Genomic DNA, 23,767 nt, shown 5'->3' with positions numbered 1-23,767 from the left:
GCGGCCCGCGACATAGGGTTGTAGGGCCTAACTATGACCAGTCAACACTTACAGGCTCGACACACAGCCCGACACGTGGCAGCACCGGGTGCAACCTGATCACCTATCTGTCGCGCCCCGCGTAGGAGACCCTAAAGGTCTACGCGGCCCGCAAGCGCCACTAATTTCTTGTTTTTATTTTATTTTTAATTATATATGGTATTTTGGGCTCAGTTTTCGCGTACGGGGTGTATTTTAGGACGTATAGGAGTACTCTAAACATATTAGGGGTGTCGGAAAAATTTTGGAGGTTTGTTATATCGGTTCAATAGCCTCCGTTTCAAAATAATCAAGTATACGTTGCGATCAGTTTCTCCCATTTCTTGACGGAATTCGTTAAAAAAAATAGTCGACCATGATTGATTTGTACCAACACAAGACATGGTTTTATTCACCCAAGTCGTGACCAAAGCGAGTTCCTCCTGGACGGTCAATACCCGTCTTGCCATTTGAGAAAGAACAAATATTTTTTTTAATAAAAAGCAGGAATTGTGTGAGAAGATGGCGTGAGATAGTGAAGTTATTTGGTAAAAAGTGTGGGTTTAAATTGGTTTTAAAATAAAAAAAAAGAATTGAAATTTTTCTAAGAAAATAGCTGTTGAAACAGCGGGTATATTTTAAAAAATTTGGAAAAATGTGTCGGGAGAACGGGGAATAACTCCCGTGGGCACCGAACAATAGACGGAGGGCGGTGTTCCCCATCAGGTCACTTGTAAATCCAATAATATGAATGAGATGTAAATTTTATAATTCTTTACAAATCATCGGAACAATTTATGTAATTAAATTTTTTTTATAAGTGATATCAAAATTGTTCACCAACATGGTAGAACATGTCCATATGTCTTACCGCAAACAAGATATGATAAAATACACACTTCATTTATTATTTTTTTAACAATACATTAAATATACACACATCATTTATTATTTTTTAACATACATTAAATAATAAATATGTAGATAGAAGGTGATGCTTGCATATTAAATAATAAATATATAGATTGAAGGTGATGCTTGCATTATAAGTAGAAGCTCCCACGTTAACATATGATGACGCACGACAACTTCTGCCTTACTGGTTACCTTCTTAAATCAATACAGGCATTTTGTTCAATAAAATTGTTTTTTTTTTTTTTTTGCTCTACTGATTCCCACTTTGCAGCGTTCATATGTGTCAAATTGCTATGATCATCTGTGAAGATGAATAACAGATCAAAAAGAAACTCACAGTCCAAGAGGAGTGCATTCAGAGATTCTAAGGTAATCGGAATTTGTTTATGCACATTAGGGGTTTGATGAAAATCTTTGTGTATGTTTTATTATTGCATTTTATGTCATTGATTTTGATGTCTACAGAAAATGGTTGATGTGCAAATGCAAATCAAGTTTGAGAAGACTAACACAAGCAAAGGATGTTCTGGGAAAGAGAGAAAAATGGCATTGCAACAAGATGTACATTGCTATCACCATCGACTTTTTTTATTTGTGTTTTGAGTATCTGTTCATTTAGTTATTTTTGTGATTTTGTTTTCAGGTAGAAAAACTTAAAAAGCGGCTTACACATGAAGAGAATGTTCATAGGGCTTTAGAACGGGCCTTGACCCGACCGTTAGGGGCTCTTCCTCGCCTTCCTCCTTATCTCTCTCCAGTGGTAGGACACTTGTTTCCTTTATAGTTGCATTATATTTCTTGGTTTCCTAGATCGGCATCCGATATGTTCATGTTTATGTGTTGATTCGGCAATATAATATTTGAATCAATGGCCTAAAAATGCATACTTTCTGATGCAAATGATATTGATGTTTATGTTACTAATGAATGAAAAGTGGGTAGATTTATCTGTCAAGATTTATTAAAGATCGACTAATTGGTAATCAAGCATAAGTACTGCTGTACTGGGTTATAAACGTAATGTTGCGTACCAAATTGTTATCTAATTCTTTGTATTGATAGACATTGGAACTCCTAGCTGAAGTGGCTGTTTTGGAAGAAGAAGTTGTTAAGCTAGAAGAACAAGTGGTTCAGCTTAGACAAAATCATTATGAAGAAGCTATCTACATGTCCTTCTTTAAGAAGAATCTTGAAAATTCATCTGATTTTCAAGAGAACCATCCTACAAAAGATTCAAAAAACACAAATCCCACTACGAACAATCATAATTTTCCAAATCCAAAAATCCAACTGGTTAAAATGTTATCAAAAAGATCTCAAATCGACCACACGGCAGCAGAAAAATATCTGGATACACGAAAATTACAGGTACGTGTTAATTCTATATCATTTATAAAGACGTATTGATAGTTAGTTTACTGTTCATATTAGCTATTTCATACGGTGTCCGTTTGTTTATTCTATTTGTAGTTTGAAAAGGGATTTTCAGGAGATGGCGGCCCGAATAAGATTTCAGAAAGTATCTTGAAATGCTTAATGTTTGTTTTTGCACGAATGAGCTCAAACTCGGCCTTGAAAATGACAGAAATGCTACCTACATTAGCATCGTATGAGAATCCATGGGCAATGGATTTTAAGGATCCGTATGATATCTTTTATGAATTTGAGAACACCGATATTGGTCCATATAAGTACTTGTATGAAGTGGAAGCAACCACTATCAACAAAAATCGAACAACGATCTCTGTGTTCTTAGAACAACGACTGAAGTAAGTACTTGATATTTATATAGCTTCTTGTTCTTTTTTGTACATATGTGATGTTGTTTCTTGATCTTTCAGGATCCTACTAGAAAAACTTGCATTGGTCAACTTAACAAGCCTCACACATCAAGAGAAGCTTGCTTTCTGGATTAATATATATAATTCGTGCATGATGAATGTATTTGATCAACTTTCTGTGTCATTTGTTCGTTTATTGGTTATGTGTTAGTTTAAGCTGATCTTGATATCTCGTGTGACGGTATCAGGCGCTTCTTGAACATGGAATACCAGAGACACCTGAGAGAGTCGTTGAACTAATGCAAGAGGTAATGCCACACACACTTCTAGTTTTGAATGAGTATGAATTTAGAGGTGGAAAGATGTCAAATCAGATTCATGATAAATGGGTCATTTTTAGTACGAATAGGGATAGTCGTCAACAAACACATTTTTCCCATTTCAGAAAATTTAAAGTACCTTATGCGTGTAATATGATTGCAAAAAAACAATCTTAATGTTTCTATTATGGTTACAAAAACAATAAACTAGTTTAAGAATGTGTATGTATAAAAAGTAGCATTTGAATAACTTTTAACCCATTTGAGTGTTTGACCCATTTTGTTTGATATATTTATTTCGGATTTGACCCGTTTGAGATATAAAAACACAACCCCCAAAAAGACCCATGAAGTAAATGGGCTGAAATTGTCGCCTCGCAATAAGTACCGATGTATAATGATTGAAGCCTTACTCTTACTCATCAGGCAAAAATAAATGTTGGGGGTCATCTTTTAAATGCATTTAGCATTGAGCATTTCATATTGAGACTCCCCTGTCACACAAAATATGTAAGTGAAACCCCTCATACTCTTCTATTTCCTTAACCCACAAACTATGAAATATAATATTGATTACATGATTTGTTCTTAATGCTTCAGACTTCGCCAAAGGGTTTCAAGAACGATGAATTAACCGCAAGAAGCATATTTGGGTTGGATTTGTCTGAACCACTAGTAACATTTGCATTATCATGCGGAAGCTGGTCTTCTCCTGCTGTAAGTTATCTACACATGTTAAAGAAAAAAACTAGTTAGTGAATTTCCTGAATGAAAAGATTCCTATGTTACTGCATACCCTAGTCCGAACTCATAAATTTGTTACTTGATTACCACTATAAGGGTTGTAAACGAGCTGAGCTGAGCCCGAGCACACATAAACTCGAGATCGGTTTGTTTAATTTAACATAGCTCCAGTTCTATTGTCTTGAGCTTGGCTAATAATATTTCAAACTCGAGCTCGGCTAATTAATAATTTTTCAAGCTCGAGCTCAGGTCATCCATTATTTATTTTTATATATTTATATACATATATAACTTAATGTATAACAACATCTATAATACTTCACTATTTTACTTAAGTTTGTTCATAATAACATTAATTATGTAATTGTATTTTTCTAATAAAAAATATTATATTTGTATGAATACTAAACTTGTTTGGGCTGGCAAACCTAGTCAAGCTCAGTATAGGAATCTCTATCTCGAGCTTGTTTACTAAATGAGCTTCACTTTATACTCGAGCTTGTTTAATTTATGCTCTCCTCAATTCAAACATTTCTCGAGCCCATCGTGAGTATCCTACAAGCGATCCAGGTCATTTACACCTTTAAAATACGACCCGTTAAATTTACTAGAAGAGATAGATTTATAATATTACTTTCTTTCTGAATCACTTCATATAATAATTTGATATCTTTTGGAATTAAGGTAAGAGTGTACACTGCTTCAGAAGTTGAAAATGAACTTGAAGTTGCAAAAAATGAGTATTTACAGGCTGCAGTTGGGATTTCAACCACAAAGCAACTGCTAATGATACCAAAACTGTTGGATTGGTATAAGTTTGATTTTGCTAAAGACATGGAGTCTTTTCTTCACTGGATATGCCTACAATTGCCTAGTGAAGTTGGGAAAGTAGCAATGAAGTGTCTTGAAAGAAAAACGAGTGAAACACTTTCAGATCGTGTACGGGTTAGCCCTTATGAGTTCCATTTCCGGTACCTTTTATGCAAATAATAATTTTGGCAATCATTGTATGATCAAGTTGTATATGCTTTTTATAGACATTCTGGTATACAAATCTGTATAGAAAATATAAATCTGTATATGATCCCAATCATCAAACTAATTACAGGTGTTTTGTGACACAATCATATGAATTAATTTTGGGTTATATATCTTAAAACATTATTTTAATTAAATGTGACTTTCTTAGAGCATTGGTTATGACTGTTTTCATAAGCTATTTAGTGTACAAAAAAGTTAAAAGAGGTGATATTTCATTCATGAACCCTTTCATTACCGGGACCAGCCCAAGGGCCATTCAAGTGAAGCAAGGGTTTTGAGCCTCCAAAACTTTAGGGCCTCCATTTCAAAAAAAAAAAAATAATAATAAATAAATCTGATGTGGATATTGATATTTAATTTGATTGCCTAAACAAATATGTTGCTGTAGCAGGCTGGTAGGAGATCACTATCCTCAAAATGAAAACCATTGTTCGAATCCCTTGTAGTGCTACTTTCTTTTTGCGCTGAATCTTGAAGCTTTTAAAAGTCATGAAGTGTGGAATAACAGATTTTTGTTAGATAAAAATGAGGACTCATCCAACACAAAAATAAGGCCCACGTAATAGTTAATATTTAATATAAACAAAGGAATAAAATCTAATACTTTGATGACATAATCAAAATCAGAGTTAATTGCCCGGGTGGTCCCTGTGATTTCACGTTTTTTCATGTTTAGTCCCCACCTTTTGAAAATAGCATGTATGCTCCCTATGATTTGTCATTTTGTTACTCGGATAGTCCCCCAACATTTACTTTGGTGACTATTCGAGTAACAAAATGACAAACCATAGGGAGCATACATGCAATTTCCAAACTAACTGACATCTACTCAGGGACTATTCGAGTAACAAAATGACAAACCATAGGGAGCATACCTGCTATTTTCAAAAGGTGGGGACTAAACGTGAAAAAACGTGAAACCACAGAGACCATCCGGGCAATTAACTCATCAAAATCAATTATTTTCATGATTTTTGTTACTTAGAAAAGAAAAACTATTGAAATAACAGATTTCATAAACCCAATCGAGGATTCTAGTTTTTTTACTTTGCTTTGAGCATCCAAAAGAGTTGAGCCGACCCTGTTTGTTACATTGAGGATAAGGAATTGAACGAGATATATATATAGGGTTAGGATCATGTGAGAAGCACTAGGCTAATTGAGAAACTTGCAAAAGATTCTGGACCACACATTTTCCCTAAGCTTTTCGTAACATACACATATGCATAGTTTAAAATTGACTATATACATATGTGTATAATTTAAGATTTGACAATATACATATACGTATATAGTCAATTTTAAACTATACATATGTGTATATTACGAAAAACTTAGGGAAATGTGTGGTACAGAATGCTTCTCAAGTTTTTCAAATAGGGTGGACTTCTCTTAGGATCCTTTTCCTATGTGTGTGTGTGTGTGTGTGTATAAATCAAGGTAAATTGGTAACTTTTATGATTGTATTGCAATTTAGGCTTTGTACAAGATGAATATATAGAAGACAGACATTTACACAAATTACCGTAGATTTTTACATTGTGTCTAATATTCCTCTGCAAGCTAAGGGCGGGGAGCGACCTAAAGCTTATTGGAACATAGAAATAAAATTATTTGTGTTGACAACAGGTTGCTAAAGATTTGTGAAATTTGATCTCGGTAGATATAAAATGCACACGTAGTTTTCCTTGGGCAAACTTTTCACGAACAAAATGAAAATTAATTTCAACACGCTTTGTTCATGTACGTGAAAGACTAGATTTGCAGTGAGATAGGTTGCAAGTTCCTTCGGTAAAGCCTCTAACCAAGATTATCACATTAGAGAGTTGGAACAAAAGTTGTGTCTGCCCCAATTCCTTCAGTTTAGTCTTTAACCAAGTTAAATTAACTACAAGTATTAGTTGGAGCTTTGTATTCGGATTTTGTAAACGACCATAAACTGTTTTCTATTTCCGTTCAATCCGGAAGATGAGCTTGGAACCCATATATATATAAGATACCCTCGTGGATTGATGGTCATCCAGGAAGCCAGCCCAATCAGCATCAGAAAAGACCACACATAGGGTTGAGGAACCCCGCCAATAAACATTAGTTAAGGCTTGAAGTTGGGACCCAGTATTGTGCCGAATGACAAGCCCATGATTAATTGTGCCCTTTTAGTACCAAAGAATATGTTTGGCAGCAGATGAGTAAATTTCAAAAAGAGCATCCATGTATTGACATAACTTGTTAACCGCAAGTGTGATGTCCAGTTGTGAAAGTGTGACAGGTGGAAGAGCACCAACTAGCTAACGAAATTTGACCGTATCATATATAAGGGGATTTTCCTAAGATATCACACCTGAGAATTGCTCGTAGGAGATGAAACGAGATTACAATCTGAAATACCAGCATGTTGTAGTAGATCAGAGATGTATTTCTTCTTAGAGAGTATTATGTCACGACCCTGTGGAACAATCTCAATGTCCAAAAAGTAGTCAAGTTAACTAGGATCCTTAATAGCAAAGTCATTTATGAGTCGTATAACCTTGTTAACTGTAGTGGAGTTGTTGCTAGTGACGATGATGCCATCAACATAAGCTAAGATACACAAAAGGGTGTTCAGAGACTTATAGGTGAAAAGTGAGGGATTGGTTTTAGCCCATTAAAACTCATTGTATGAAGAGAGTGAGATAGTTTGTGAAACCATGCTTATGGCGTCTGCTTTAACCCGTATAATAACTTGTGTAATAAACAAATGTGAGCTGGATGTTGAGATCAACAAAGCCATGTGGATGCTTTAGGCAGATTGTTTTGGTAAGATCCTCATATGGAACACGTTTTGGACGTCTAACAGATGCATGAACCATTAAGTAACCACAAGTGGGGGTGCCACACGTATGGTGGTAAATTCGCCACTGGTCTAAATGTCTCTTTGAAGTTAATACCTAGTTAACAAAAACCTTTGGCCACAAGTCGAGCTTTGTAACGGGTGACAACACTATTTTGATCTTTCTTTTTGTTGTAAATCCACTTACATCAACAACGTTAGTTTTCAGAATAGGAGGTACAAGAGTCGAAGTGTCACACCCCTAATTTCCACGTGTCACCGGTGGGCCCGGTGGAGGATTATCGTGACGTAGTTGATATCATCATTGTCAAACAACACAAATTATAATGCACAACGGAAGCAATAAAAATAGATTTACTTCAACCATCAAATGTAATATCTAAGTATCACAAATAGTCGAAATAGATCCACAGGCGGATCGAAATAAAAAGGAGAAAATTGTTCAACAGATAATTGCATCCCAAAGTTTGCGAGACTCTATGATGCTAAGGAGAAACCAGCCTATTCCGTGTAGATCCTGCACTTAATCTTTTTAGGGAAAATACGTCAGTTTGCACTGGTAAATACAATTTAACCGACTCATTTTGAAAAGGTTTAAAAATTGATTTGAATGCACAAGGCACAAAACATTTTATAACTTGGGAATAATTAATCAAAGTTAAACTTGTAAAAGAATTACATGTTCGTTATGCGTTTAGTCACCCGGGTCGTGCCGGGTTTAAGGTTAATTGACACACCACTCAGTATAAGTCCGCGGCGGGAAGCCAACGTTTATACCTTATCAAATGGACACATTACCGGGTGTACGCCTACACCCGGGTGTCAAGGTCGTGGCCATTTCTTAAAATGATGCCAAGGATATCCGGGACATGGTCATTAAGCTCCCAAAGGCGTAAAACAAACAAAACTAGTTTTCAAACGGGTCACATTGATAATACCCAACTACTAATGAGTTAGGGTCAATTGCCCGACCAAGCGGTATTTTATATACCGTACCCCCAAGCCCGTATAACGGAAAATAAGTTAAAAGTATTTACCTGAGCAAGTATAAACCACAAAAGCAAAATGCAAGTGTCTTTTACTGGGCTCCTATTCTGGAACGAAGGTTTATAATAACCTATTAGAATCCTAACGGGTCTTTTAACATAGCCTAAGCTTAGACCGGTTAGTTTCGAAGGATAAACATGGTTTAATCGCGAGGAAAGCGAAAACCGAAAAGGAATGTGACTTAGACCCGACAAGTTTGGAGACTTGTATATTATGGGTAAACTAAATACATTCTGAATTTAGAGACTAAGATGATACGGTTTGGCCCGTTTCGGCTAATGTGCGTAAACTAGTTACATAAGCCGATCCGAACGCGAAAGTGTGTAACGGGTAACCATATAAATCATATACAAGTTTCCTGAGATTATATGCACCAAATATGTTGTAATATCAGTAAGTTATGTCCTATTATGCCCCAAATGATTTTCAACTCACTTTACGCCTCATAAGGGCATTTTGGTAATTTCACATAAACTTAAAAGGTCAAAAATGGAAACCTGAGTTCTCAACCTTAATTTACTGTTATGATATAAAATTTTACTAATTATATCAGTAGGTATTAAACCTTATGTATATAAACTAGTTTTAACATATACTATGTCGTAAAAATGCCTAAAAAGGCGATTCGGAGCCATTTCCGGGTTTTAAAAGAAAAGATGATATTTTTATAATTCCAGAAGGCTCAAAATAATATATTTAACATAACAAATCAGTAGAAAAAGGTTTGGGGTCAAAAGGTTTTGTAAAACTCATTTTATGGTCTAAAAGGGCAAAACCGGCATAAGCCGAATTAAGCTAAAAACCTCATGTTATGCTCAGCCTAAAAATAAATAAAAATCTCTAAAATTCCCAAAATATTATTATATAACGGTGGGTATAAGGTTTTGATATAAAATTTGGGTTTAGGTAGGTTACATGCTAATTACGCTAACTATTTACTAAGAAAGCTTCTAATTACGCTAATGAACATAACTCTTAATCTAGACCTCAAATTGATGTCAAATTTTGGGGACAAGTCTATAATTCAGTAACTAAGATGTCTACCCTTTTTATTCTCAAAAATCATGATTTATGGACATTTGGGCATAATGGTCAACATATGGGCATTTAACGGAAACATGCATACGATCAAGATATCTAATGCACCAAGTTGTATAATCACAGGAGGATATACTAACATGTTATTAGGTCCAAAAGAAGCTCTAAGGCAATCTTAATCTAGACTAAAACGGGTCAGAACTGAAAGTCAAAGCGAAAGTCAAACTAAGCGACTTTCGGTTCCAAACCGGGTCTAAGCAGAAAATTGTCGAGTGGAACATGTTGGAACATGTTCTTACATTACTTACCAAGTGACATTAATGTTAAAACAGGTTGCATGCATCCTACATTGCTAATTATAAGTTAATTTGGATTTAAGCATTCTGTTGACTTTTTATAGTTAGCTTTGACTCGACAATTGACATGCTTAAAGTGGGAATCTGGAAATACCCTTTTAAGGGTTTGTTACCCACATAATTACCTACTTAAAGGTATCTTTAATTCGTGATTTGACAGAACACATTTTAATTAATCACGAAGTCAAACCTTAATTACGACGGTTTGACTTTTACTTAATTAACTAAGCTAAAATGGATTAAGGGAGGTTAAGGTCACTTACAAGGATCCTAATTAGGATTAGAGACTTAATGAGCACTTGTTGCTGTCCAAGGAAGTTCCAGAGAAAAGCTCCAAGTGAGTGACACAATGAATAATCAAAGTTCACCACTTCACTTCCTTATATAGGGACCAGGATGCTCTAGGATCAAGACATGGAAGTCTAGGATAGTTACAAGATTACCCCAGGTGTCCCTAATAGGCTAAATACTGCCTAGAGAGTCCCTTGTTTCGAAAACCACTTCAATAAGGCGGTGCAACAGGCTGAACAGGCAGCTGTCCATTTTCTGCTGCCAGCGACAGTCTTACGGACCGTAAGCTTAAGGCCTTGCGGTCCGTAAGCACCTCTTGCGGACCGTATGCTGAAATGGCTACGGTCCGTAACCGACCCTTGCTGAAAACGCCCAGGTACCCTCCTTACGGACCGTAAGCCTAGGGCCTTGCGGTCCGTAACCGTTGGTCAGAGGACAAAAATTTGTAAACTTTTAAGTCTTGACTCAGCCATTGCATGCTTAGATAGGGGCCATTGGCTCAGCCATTGCATGCTTAGATAGGTCTTACATGTTTCCTCCTTCATGTGACCTTTTATGGAACTTGTATGTCACACCCCGATTTCCACGTGTATCACCGGTGGGCCCGGTGGGGGATTACCGTGACGTAGTTGGCAACAATATAGTCAAACCACACAATTATATAAATGCACAGCGGAAGCTTAAAGATAAGTATATATACTTCAACCTCTGGTTGTAATATCAAATGTATTACAGAAGTCGAATGTATCCACAGCGGATCAAAATAATAAAATATTGTTCATTCAGATACGGCATCGAGTTTGCGAGACTATTCGTGATGCTTAGGAAGCTAATACCAGCCAATTTCGTATAGTACCTGCACTTAATCTTTTGGGGAAAATACGTCAGTTTACACTGGTAAATATGTTCAACTGACACATTTAAAAATGTTTATTAAAATTGATTTGAATGCACAAGGCACAAATTCTTTTATAACTTGGGAAAATTATTAAAATCTTGTGAACGTATTACATGTTCTTTTATGCGTTCAGTAGCCCGGATCGTGCCGGGTTAAAGATTAATAGACACACCACATTGCGTAAAACCGTAGTATAGAAACCAACAGCTACGTCTTTTAATTAAATGTCGACAATATATACCGGGTGTACGCCTACACCGGGATGTCGATGGTCGTGGCCATTTCGTAAAATGATGCCAAGGATATCCGAGACAACGGTCATTAACTCCCCCAAAGGCCTTTAAGAAACAAAACTGTTTAAATGAGCCGATCATATTATTCAATTACCCACCTAAGCGGTGGAAAGGTATGATGCTCAATCAAGCGGTATTATTATACCGTATCCCAAGCCCGTATAGGGGAAATAAGTTAAAAGTATTTACCTTTGCAAGTATATTTCCTTAATTTGATTAAATCACCGATAGCTTTTACTGGGGCTCCTATTCTGGAACGAAGGTTTTAATTAACCTATTAGAATCCTAACGAGTCTTTATAATGGCCGTAGCCTAGACCGGTTGGTTCCGATATGTGAATACGGTTTAATCGCGCGAAAAGGCGAAAACCGAGAATGGAGTGTGATTCTGACCCAACAAGTTCAGAGACTTGTTTTATGTAGGTCTAAGGTTCACACTCTGGATTTTGGGGTCCAAGTAATATAATTTGACCCGTATCGGCTAATTTATGAAAACTAGTTTCATAAGCCGAACCGTGCGCGCAATAGGCGAAACGGTTAACCATGAGAGTCTTACGTTTATTTCCTAAGTCAATATGCCTTAAAGAGGTTGTGGTATCAGTAGGATACCTTCTGTGATGCCCGTAACGAGTTTAAGTTAATATTATGCCCCGTAGGGGCTTTTCGGTCATTTTAAAGACTTTTAAAGGGCTTTTCGAGTTCTACAGGAAATCTGAGTTTCCCGAACAGTTTATACAGTCTGAAATACTTTATTTATTATTTAAAATCAGTGGCAACTGGAATCGGGTCAAAAGACCTTGTAGAACTCTCGTTTTGGCCGAAAAGGGCATATTTGGTATTTACCGAACCGTAGCCATAACCGCAGGTTATGAGCAAGGTAAAAATTATTAAAAATCTTTAAAATTCCAAAAATATTATTTTATAACAGTGGGTAAAAGTTTTGGTGACGAATTCTTGGTTTAGATGGGCGTTATGCTAATTGCGCCGTTTATTACAAAAGTTTACTTTAATCGCGCTATTTAGCATAACTCTCATTCTAGACCTCGGATTGGCGTGAAACTTTAAGGACATGCTTATAATTTAGTAAGCAAGGTTCTGGTCCACTCACGTGTCCGAAATACTCATTTTATTTTCAAAAGGCCGTTACGGTCAACTTTTAGGCGCTTAACGGAAATGCGTAAAAGACTCGGACAATTCATGAACCGGTCACAGAGGGTTATACCAACATGTAACCTGGTCCTAAGAGAGTCCTAAGGCATATCTATACCTCACTAAAACGGGTCAGAACTGAAGTCAAAACAAAAGTCAAACTTTTGCGACATTCGGCTCCGAACCGGGTCAATATAGCAAATGGTCGATTCAAACGAGCGTAAACAAGTTTATATACTTAATATCATGTTTTATGAGTGCCAAAACAGGTTTCATAACGTATACATTACAGATTATGTACAAAACGGCAAAATGACTTTCTGTTGACTTTTTAAGTGCACGTTTGACTCGACATTTGACATAGTTAGATTGGTGATCAGAGGGAACCCTTTTAGGGGTTTATTACCCACATAAATACCAACTCAAAACTACTTTTGATCCGACAATTCACTGGACCATTTGTGAATTACCGCTATGACAACCGTTAGTTACGACGGTTGGTTTAATAAGCTAAACTAAGCAAAATGGAACCATGGAAGGTATGATATACTTACAGAAGCTTAAGGCAAGACTCAAGATCAGAGAAGAAAGCTTGAGAGCTCTTAGAATGATCAGTAGGTGAGTGTTTGAGTTGTGTGATTGTTATGAACCAAATGTGCTTATTTATAGTGTTCAAATTGCCATGAGATCATTACAACTCACACTACAGAGGAGTATGGATGATGGGCAGGTGTCCCATAGAGCTATGGGTCGAGTAGGGGGTGCCCATGCTTCATTAATTGGTGTTTTGATCGTTCACAAGCTCAAAAGGCATAAGAATACAAGGTTTCTGCATCTGGGAGTCCCACGCGACCCGCATGGAGAATCCATGCTGCTTTTACGCGGGCCGCCTGATGTGTAAAGATCAGACGCGGTTAAGAGGTGGCTCGCGGCCCGCCTCAACTTAACCCAATCCCTTACGCGGGTCGCGAGAGGTTAAAATTCCAGGATTTTTAAATCTTTTGTAATGATTATCAGAATCTGGCCATTAATAACGAAATCTTTCGTAATGATTTACCTGACCTTTCGGGTTTGAAGGGGTAACTTTGCGGTTTGGCCCTCGGTTAATTACAACTAAGGACCTCGTGTTATTTACCCGTGTTGTTAAGTCCCCATTTAGTTTATTAATTATTTAGAAAGCCTTAACTTTCATTGTTGACGCTTTTAACCCTTCTCATACGAATTCGATCATAACTTTCTCGTTTTAAAACGGAACTTCGCGGAATTTATACAGTATATTCTAGTGAGCGTATAATACTGTTGCATAGCCTCGGGAGCGTTAAAGGGTCGCTCAGAGGTATATTTAAACATGTTGACACAGTTAACCCCTGTAGCTTGTAATCTCTCACTTTCTTCCGCGTTTCGCTTTCGTACGATCCATGATTCATTCGTTTGAAGGTACAAGCACCATTTAGGGTTACTATACAGTATATCTACCCTTATTTGACATTTATAACCCTCGAATTTATATACTTTCAAGGTTTGTCAATATTAGTCCTTTATTTAATATCAATGCCACGTGTAATCAAATGACACGTGTTAACACATCATTGGACACAAAATTCGAGGTGTTACATCCTCACCCCCTTAAAATAAATCTCGGCCCGAGATTTACTCAAATAAATAGGGATACTTTTCTTTCATTGTGGCTTCGACTTCCCACGTATATTCGGGACCTCTACGAGCATCCCATTTGACCTTTACAATCGGTACGTGCTTTCTTCGAAGCTTCTTCACCTGTCGATCTTCAATCGACAAAGGTTTTTCTATAAACTTTAAGCTCTCATCTATATGCACATCTGTGTGTGGAATCACCAATGATTCATCGGCGAAGCACTTTTTGAGATTGCAGATGTGGAACACGTTGTGAATTCCACTGAGCTCTTCAGGCAAGTTCAATTTATAGGCAACTGATCCGACACGTTCAATGACCTCAAAAGGTCCTATGTATCTCGGACTCAGTTTGCCCTTCTTGCCGAAACGCATCACCCCCTTCCAGGGCGATACTTTAAGCAACACCTTCTCACCTACTTCGAAGTGAAGATCCTTACGTTTTGGATCGGCGTAGCTTTTCTGCCTGTCACGGGCAGCCTTGAGACGTTCCCGAATCTGGACAATCTTGTCCGTCGTCTGGAAAACTATCTCTGGTCCCGATAATTGGACCTCTCCTACTTCCGCCCAACATACAGGCGATCTACATTTCCTACCGTATAATGCCTCGAAAGGCGCAGCCTTTATGCTGGTATGGTAGCTGTTATTATAGGAGAATTCGATTAGGGGTAGGTTCTTATCCCAGTTACCACCTAAATCGATCGCACATGCACGAAGCATGTCTTCTAACGTCTGGATAGTACGCTCACTTTGACCGTCTGTCTGTGGATGGTAAGCCGTACTGAAGTTCAGACGCGTGCCCAAAGATTGCTGGAAACTCTTCCAGAAATGTGACGTGTACCTGGTATCCCTGTCGGAGATAATAGTCACAGGTATGCCGTGTAAGGCGACAATCTTATCAACATAAAGTTGGGCTAACATGTCGGAGCTATACGTCTCCTTGATGGGTAAGAAATGAGCTGATTTAGTCAGCCTATCGACTATGACCCATATCGTGTCGTTTCCTTTCCTGGTTTTTGGTAACTTGGTAATAAAATCCATCGTTACACATTCCCACTTCCACTCGGGAAGTTCAGGCTGTTGTAGCAAGCCAGACGGCTTTTGGTGTTCGGCTTTGACTTGAGCACAAGTCAAGCACTTTGCTACATGGGCGGCCACAGACTTTTTCAAGCCTATCCACCAATAATTTGCCTTTAAGTCTTGGTACATTTTATCTGCACCAGGATGGACAGGATATTTGGAACTATGGGCTTCCTGGAGGATAACATCTCGTAGTCCTCCATAAATCGGAACCCATATACGTCCGTTCAGTCTAAGGATTCCATCCTTGCTAAGAGTCAACTGCTCCTCAGTTACTCCTAACTTTTCATTAGGATAATTAGCTGCCAACACAGCCTCTCGCTGTGCAGCTAATATCCTTTCAATTAAATTGTTCTTGACTTCAATGCTCTTGGCATTGATTCGAATGGGTTTCACCCTTTCTTTTCTGCTCAGAGCATCAGCGACTACATTCGCTTTACCGGGATGGTACCTGATCTCACAGTCATAATCATTCAGGGTCTCCATCCAACGGCGTTGCCTCATGTTCAACTCCTTCTGGTTGAACAGGTGCTGGAGGCTTTTGTGATCAGAATAAATCACAAATTTAATACCATAAAGGTAATGCCTCCACAATTTTAGTGCAAATACAACGGCACCCAACTCCAAGTCATGGGTGGTGTAATTCTTTTCGTGCACCTTTAGTTGTCTTGAAGCGTAGGCAATCACCTTGCCTTTTTGCATAAGCACACACCCCATGCCTGTGTGTGATGCATCGCAGTAAACTACGAATTCATCGGTGCCTTCCGGTAATGTCAACACAGGTGCGTTGCTTAGCTTCTGCTTCAGGATTTCGAAGGACTCCTGCTGCTTTGGGCCCCAGATGAACTTTTCTTTCTTCTTGGTTAGGGAAGTCAAGGGCGCAGCAATCCTCGAAAAATTCTCAATAAATCTCCTGTAGTATCCTGCTAACCCCAGGAAACTACGAATTTCGGTAGGCGTCTTTGGCTCTTGCCAGTTCATGACTGCCTCCACCTTAGCGGGATCCACTTGGATACCACGCTCACTTACAACGTGACCTAAAAACTGAACCTCTCGTAGCCAAAATTCGCATTTAGAGAATTTGGCGTAGAGTTTCTCACGCTGTAGCAATTCGAGAATACAACGGAGGTGTTTCTCGTGGTCAGCTTGGCTTTTGGAATATATAAGAATATCGTCGATGAAGACGATGACAAATTTGTCCAAATACGGCTTGCAGACGCGATTCATGAGATCCATGAACGGAAACATGTAAGACCTATCTAGGCGAAACGGTTAACCATGAGAGTCTTACGTTTATTTCCTAAGTCAATATGCCTTAAAGACGTTGTGGTATCAGTAGGATACCTTCCGTGATGCCCGTAACGAGTTTAAGTTAATATTATGCCCCGTAGGGGCTTTTCGGTCATTTTAAAGACTTTTAAAGGGCTTTTCGAGTTCTACAGGAAATCTGAGTTTCCCGAACAGTTTATACAGTCGGAAATACTTTATTTATTATTTAAAATCAGTGGCAACTGGAATCGGGTCAAAAGACCTTGTAGAACTCTCGTTTTGGCCGAAAAGGGCATATTCGGTATTTACCGAACCGTAGCCATAACCGCAGGTTATGAGCAAGGTAAAAATTATTAAAAATCTTTAAAATTCCAAAAATATTGTTTTATAATAGTGGGTAAAAGTTTTGGTGACGAATTCTTGGTTTAGATGGGCGTTATGCTAATTGCGCCGTTTATTACAAAAGTTTGCTTTAATCGCGCTATTTAGCATAACTCTCATTCTAGACCTCGGATTGGCGTGAAACTTTAAGGACATGCTTATAATTTAGTAAGCAAGGTTCTGGTCCGTTCACGTGTCCGAAATACTCGTTTTATTTTCAAAAGGCCGTTACGGTCAACTTTTAGGCGATTAACGGAAATGCGTAAAAGACTCGGACAATTCATGAACCGGTCACAGAGGGTTATACCAACATGTAACCTGGTCCTAAGAGAGTCTTAAGGCATATCTATACCTCACTAAAACGGGTCAGAACTGAAGTCAAAACAAAAGTCAAACTTTTGCGACATTCGGCTCCGAACCGGGTCAATTTAGCAAATGGTCGATTCAAACGAGCGTAAACAAGTTTATATACTTAATATCATGTTTTATGAGTGCCAAAACAGGTTTCATAACGTATACATTACAGATTATGTACAAAACGGAAAAATGACTTTCTGTTGACTTTTTAAGTGCACGTTTGACTCGACATTTGACATAGTTAGACTGGTGATCAGAGGGAACCCTTTTAGGGGTTTATTATCCACATAAATACCAACTCAAAACTACTTTTGATCCGACAATTCACTGGACCATTTGTGAATTACCGCTATGACAACCGTTAGTTACGACGGTTGGTTTAATAAGCTAAACTAAGCAAAATGGAACCATGGAAGGTATGATATACTTACAGAAGCTTAAGGCAAGACTCAAGATCAGAGAAGAAAGCTTGAGAGCTCTTAGAATGATCAGTAGGTGAGTGTTTGAGTTGTGTGATTGTTATGAACCAAATGTGCTTATTTATAGTGTTCAAATTGCTATGAGATCATTACAACTCACACTACAGAGGAGTATGGATGATGGGCAGGTGTCCCATAGAGCTATGGGTCGAGTAGGGGGTGCCCATGCTTCATTAATTGGTGTTTTGATCGTTCACAAGCTCAAATGGCATAAGAATACAAGGTTTCTGCATCTGGGAGTCCCACGCGACCCGCATGGAGAATCCATGCTGCTTTTACGCGGGCCGCCTGATGTGTAAAGATCAGACGCGGTTAAGAGGTGGCTCGCGGCCCGCCTCAACTTAACCCAATCCCTTACGCGGGTCGCGAGAGGTTAAAATTCCAGGATTTTTAAATCTTTTGTAATGATTATCAGAATCTGGCCATTAATAACGAAATCTTTCGTAATGATTTACCTGACCTTTCGGGTTTGAAGGGGTAACTTTGCGGTTTGGCCCTCGGTTAATTACAACTAAGGACCTCGTGTTATTTACCCGTGTTGTTAAGTCCCCATTTAGTTTATTAATTATTTAGAAAGCCTTAACTTTCATTGTTGAGGCTTTTAACCCTTCTCATACGAATTCGATCATAACTTTCTCGTTTTAAAACGGAACTTCGCGGAATTTATACAGTATATTCTAGTGAGCGTATAATACTGTTGCATAGCCTCGGGAGCGTTAAAGGGTCACTCAGAGGTATATTTAAACATGTTGACACAGTTAACCCCTGTAGCTTGTAATCTCTCACTTTCTTCCGCGTTTCGCTTCCGTACGATCCATGATTCATTCGTTTGAAGGTACAAGCACCATTTAGGGTTACTATACAGTATATCTACCCTTATTTGACATTTATAACCCTCGAATTTATATACTTTCAAGGTTTGTCAATATTAGTCCTTTATTTAATATCAATGCCACGTGTAATCAAATGACACGTGTTAACACATCATTGGACACAAAAATTCGAGGTGTTACATTGTAAAGTGACGGAAACACCAAAACAAGTCTTGGATTCCCATTATAGTTAACAAGCTTCATAATTATTCTTGATTCTTTCTTACAAGAATTTTATTCAGCATTATTAGTAGTAACAATCCTGCCAAATCCCGAGTTCACATAAAAGATGGAACTTTATTTATTTGAAACAACCGGTTATCATATAGGATGACTTTCAAAAGATTTAAGGATCTTGGGATTTATAAAAATTCGGGTCGCTCAGAGGTGTTTTAATAACATGCCGCCCTTGGGTCGTTCAGAGGTATTTTAAATAACATGACGCCCTTAAAATCCTACCAAACATCTTTTATTTAATCCGGCTTTTCTGACACGTCTGTCTCTCGTGACACGTGTCTTTATTTTAATGGACAGGAATTTTCGAGGTGTTACACGAAGTATCTTTTTTGACAAGTGCTTTAAAAGTCATTAGCCATGGCTTAGCACCATTTCGGATGTTTGTTGGCAATGGCAAAGGATGTTAGTTCAGCAGGGATTTGTGAAGACACCAAAGCTTGATTGGCAAATGGCCTATACTCGACACAAAGTTTTGGATTTTGTCGAAGGTTATTAGGATGTTGACGGGGAGGATGATTAGGAGGAGAAATTATAAGTTGGATGAAGAAGTAGAAGGAGTGAGTAGTAGGAGATTGAGGAGTGTTTGGTGTCAAGGGAGTGGTTGGTTGTGTAGGAGGGGTGTTTGGAGAACAAGATGTTGATGAGGTTGGTTAGGAATGTCATTAGGTGGATCAGTGAAATTAGAAGATGATGTATAAGTGTTTAAAGAAAGCCCTATAGGAGGAACTGACGGAGTAGAAGCTTGAAAAGGATAGTTGTTTTCGAGAAACTGAACATGTCTGACAATATAAATCAGAACTTTTGTAGATACTAGACATCGACAGCCTTGATGTTTAGGACTGTAACCTAGAAAGTTACATGAGAATGAACGAAAATTCATTTTGTGTGGATTGTATTGTCAAAGATGGGAAAATTATTGACGAACACTCATAAGATAGAGCAGCCGGGTGAGTGTTGGATGAAATGTTCAAATGGTGATACATGGGAAGATGTGAGAGATGGAATACAATCGATGAGATAAATAACTGTGTCTAAAGCAAAGTGCCAAAAACGTTAAGGTATAGAAGACTGGGCTAGAAGTGTGAGGCCAGTTTCAACAACATGGTTATATCTACAAGCGTATCATATGTTTCTTGCTCAACAACATAGGAAAAAGATTTCACTTGTATGTGGGTAGAATAATTTGTGAACCTTTTCTAAGAAATGTGAAGAAAGGTGTTAAAGGTGGAATTTCACTTCCCCATACAGTTTGAACGATTTTGATTTTAGCAACAAAATAACGTTCAACCATGGTTACAAAGTTTTTGAAACTTGGATAAACATCAGATTTTTGTGTTAAGGGAAAAAACCACATGTAATAAGAGAAGTGATCAACACATAACAGGAAATAACGATGTCCATCAGACAACACTACACTGGTGCATGACCCAAAACATCACAGAAAACTAAATCAAGAAGATTGGAACTACAATAATTAGAATTTAGTAAAGAAAACTTTGTGGGTTTGCCCAAAGGACAAGTTGAGTAAGAAACATATAATGTGTTTGTAGTAAGAGGAAGAGAAAAGCTTGAAATCATAAAGTTGAAGAGCCGATGATGTGGATGGCCAAGTCGTTTGTGCCAAACAGAGGACGAAGTGCACGTGGCAAAAAAAGAAAATTCTGTTGATAAGCTAAAATTGAGAAACATGAAGTGTGTAGATACTATGTTCACTTGGACCAGTGAGCTTGGCATTCTGTGTAAAGTCGTACTTCACAGCTAAATAGTAAGAATGGAATTCAAAGAACAAATTGTTATCCAAGCATAAATTTGGAATAGATAAAAGATTCTTTTTTATTTTTATTTTATAAACACGAAGAATGTCAAATATATTAAAAGATTATTATGCGGAATGAATTTTGGAAGAACCAATATGACGAATATGGAGACCTTTACCATTACCAACATGAAGAAGATATGTACCATAATATCCTTGGAACTGTAAAGACTTGTTAAGTCTAGTGTCACATGACTATTAGCTCCTGTATCTAGATACCATGTGGAGCCTGTAGTAGGTCGTATATTTTGATAGTTGGAGCACGGTTAACGCAAGCTAAAGGAATGTGACCAATTCCGCACCTGTTAAACATGCCATATATTGTATCTTGAATAGATGTTCAAGAGAATTGACTACCTACATCACTATGACTTCTGTGAACGTTGTTGGTGTAACCATGATGAAACTGATAGATACTGAAAATCTTATTAAATTGAAACAAGAACAAACACGATAGTTGGCCCGATTCGAGAGGGGCTAGTCTCCTAAATTCTGATCAGAGATCACAATACAAACAAATTATCCAGGACACCTTATTCTCACCTTAAATAACTTATTTAAAGACACAAGATACTAAATAACTCCCCATTAACATGTCCCCACATTACATCAGTTTTCCCTTGATTAAAGTTGCAGTTTGGGTCTTTTGACTGGGCTAGAACTGTAATTAATTGAGCCATTTGACTGCAATTAATTGGGTCATTTGACTTGGTCATGGGTCTAGGATCATCAACAGGAAATGGGTTAATTTGACCCGTTAGGTTAGTTGGATATGTATCAATACATCCCGCCTAGAAAACCGACTTGTCCTCAAGTCGATTTGATGAAAATTGATCCGTCCAAATCATTAGTTGTTCCTTGAACGGTTCGATGGAAAGATGGTGGCAAGTAGCAAAGTTGTGAGCTTCTTGTTGGCCGATGTCGAAAACAAAACTTTGTGCCATCCCATATTGATTTGGCAGGTCATTGCGACACCCGGTTGAAGTTGGTGATGATGCGTTTGGTGATATAGGAGTTGTTGGAAAGCATGTCCTTTGTTTGGGCGTGGTTGTAAAGAACATGGGAAAGGGTACTCGTAGAACCGGTGTGATTGTTTGTGATGGTTGATGTTTGTTTGAGGGCGCAGTGAGGCACGGAGGGTCATCCTCGGGTTCCTTGGTTAACTGTGTTTGTCTTTCTAGCCAAGCTTCCCTAATCGCTGCATTATCATTCTTCAGAGATAACAAGGAATCGAGTTTTTCTGAAATGATCTCCAATTGCGCAGCGATTAAATCATAAAAAATTTCGCTACCTCCAATCTGGTTGCTCCGGGTCTGCACCATCAGGTTTCCCGGCAATGGAACCAAATGATAGATACTGAAAATCTTATTAAATTGAAACAAGAACAAACACGATAGTTGGCCTGATTCGAGAGGGGCTAGTCTTCTAAATTCTGATCAGAGATCACAATACAAACAAATTATCCAAGACACCTTATTCTCTCCTTAAACAACTTATTTAAAGACACAAGATACTAAGTAACTACCCATTAACATGTCCCCACATTACATCAGTTTCCCCTTGATTAAAGCTGCAGTTAATTGGGTCTTTTGACTGGGCTAGAACTGTAATTAATTGAGCCATTTGACTGCAATTAATTCGGTCATTTGACTGGGTCATGGGTCTAGGATCATCAACAGGAAATGGGTTAATTTGACCCGTTAGGTCAGTTGGATATGTATCAGAAACCCTCGCATCCACGATTGCCGTTATTAATACATGGCATAAGATGATAGCCAAGTTGAGAAGGCATTTATTGTAGGTTCAGGAGGTGTTGTAGAGTTTGATCAGGAGTTGAAGAGGCAACAAAGGCGGTTGTTGTAGGCTTACAACAGATTGTGGAGGCTTTGTCACCATGTAATCATGATCAGTGAGAAGTCCACACAACTCATTGAATTCTAAAGGAGACGAACGTGCAAGTAATGTGGATTTGAGGGTGTCACATTCCTCACACAATCCATAAATAGCAAATAAGACCATGTCTTTGTCGTTGGTCGGTTCACCAATTTTGGTAAATGCAAATACATATTCTTGTGCACGACTTAGATAATTGAGGGGTGTTTCATCCCCAAATCCAAACCCCAATATATTGTCACACCCCAACCGATGGCGGAATCATCGGGGCGCGGCACTGAGCGAAACTGATTGTCCAGAAGTTTCCATAACAACTATAATTACCAATTATTTAAAGCAACACGTCCCATACCATGTCATAAAAGATAATACAATTATTACAGAAAAGATCTAGTCAAATTGTTCTGTTCCGACAACTCAGATTTTTATTACAGACAATTGTTTATTGTTGACCTAGGTCTTTCCTAGCCTCGATTTCACAGCAAGGTAAGCAAATAAGCATCCTAAGCACCTGTCACATACGTTAAAGTAAAAGTCAATACACATAGTGTAAAGGTGAGCATACAAGTTTAATAGATATAATAGAGTTCGAAATCGATTACGCATAACCAGCACGTACAAAGCGTGAAATGAGGCATGTTAGTTATCGACATGAAACTATCGATACCAATGACTGCGGGTTGACTGCCCAAGGCAATTCCCGATACACACTCACCACTATGAGCCATGTAACTAATTATCCTTAACAACCCCTGAGTGAACAGGTGCTGAGTCCAAACTATAGTACTATCGTTGCTAAGGCAGGTAGACAACATTCCATGTGTAAACATAACAAACAAGCATTCATTAAGTCACGTATAACATGCGGTAATCGGTTAGCGTTTAAAGTATTGAGTAGTGTGATCGATGTGATTTAGAATACGTAACGTATGTAACACCCAAAAGTGCGTAAAGCAAAAAGGGATCGAGTATACTCACAGTGATTGATGGATTGAAGGGAGCGCTAGAGAGTA

General features: G+C 38.0%; 1 protein-coding gene across 1 annotated transcript; it reads left to right on the top strand.

The window, feature by feature from the left end:
* Nucleotides 1-1,006: 1,006 nt before the first annotated feature.
* On the top strand, nucleotides 1,007-4,978 carry LOC110907626. The gene is made up of 10 exons (XM_022152580.2): nucleotides 1,007-1,302; nucleotides 1,399-1,494; nucleotides 1,577-1,693; nucleotides 1,996-2,301; nucleotides 2,404-2,702; nucleotides 2,775-2,874; nucleotides 2,963-3,022; nucleotides 3,461-3,544; nucleotides 3,635-3,751; nucleotides 4,463-4,978. Exons 1-10 carry the CDS (start codon nucleotides 1,243-1,245, stop codon nucleotides 4,766-4,768), a joined length of 1,545 nt encoding a protein of 514 aa, XP_022008272.1. The 5' UTR covers nucleotides 1,007-1,242; the 3' UTR covers nucleotides 4,769-4,978.
* The last annotated feature ends 18,789 nt before the right edge of the window (nucleotides 4,979-23,767 follow it).

The sequence above is a fragment of the Helianthus annuus genome, chromosome 5 (genome assembly GCF_002127325.2).
Source record: "Helianthus annuus cultivar XRQ/B chromosome 5, HanXRQr2.0-SUNRISE, whole genome shotgun sequence".
NCBI classification, from domain to species: domain Eukaryota; kingdom Viridiplantae; phylum Streptophyta; class Magnoliopsida; order Asterales; family Asteraceae; genus Helianthus; species Helianthus annuus.
This window is presented reverse-complemented; position numbering and strand designations above follow the sequence as displayed.

Bases quoted from the DNA above. Each gene is read 5' to 3' on its own strand.
- LOC110907626 (XM_022152580.2), top strand. From the start codon at position 1,243: ATGAATAACAGATCAAAAAGAAACTCACAGTCCAAGAGGAGTGCATTC. The intron at 2,302-2,403 runs GTACGTGTTAAT...TTCTATTTGTAG, and splicing joins TGGATACACGAAAATTACAG to TTTGAAAAGGGATTTTCAGG. The intron at 2,875-2,962 runs GTATTTGATCAA...TGACGGTATCAG, and splicing joins ATAATTCGTGCATGATGAAT to GCGCTTCTTGAACATGGAAT.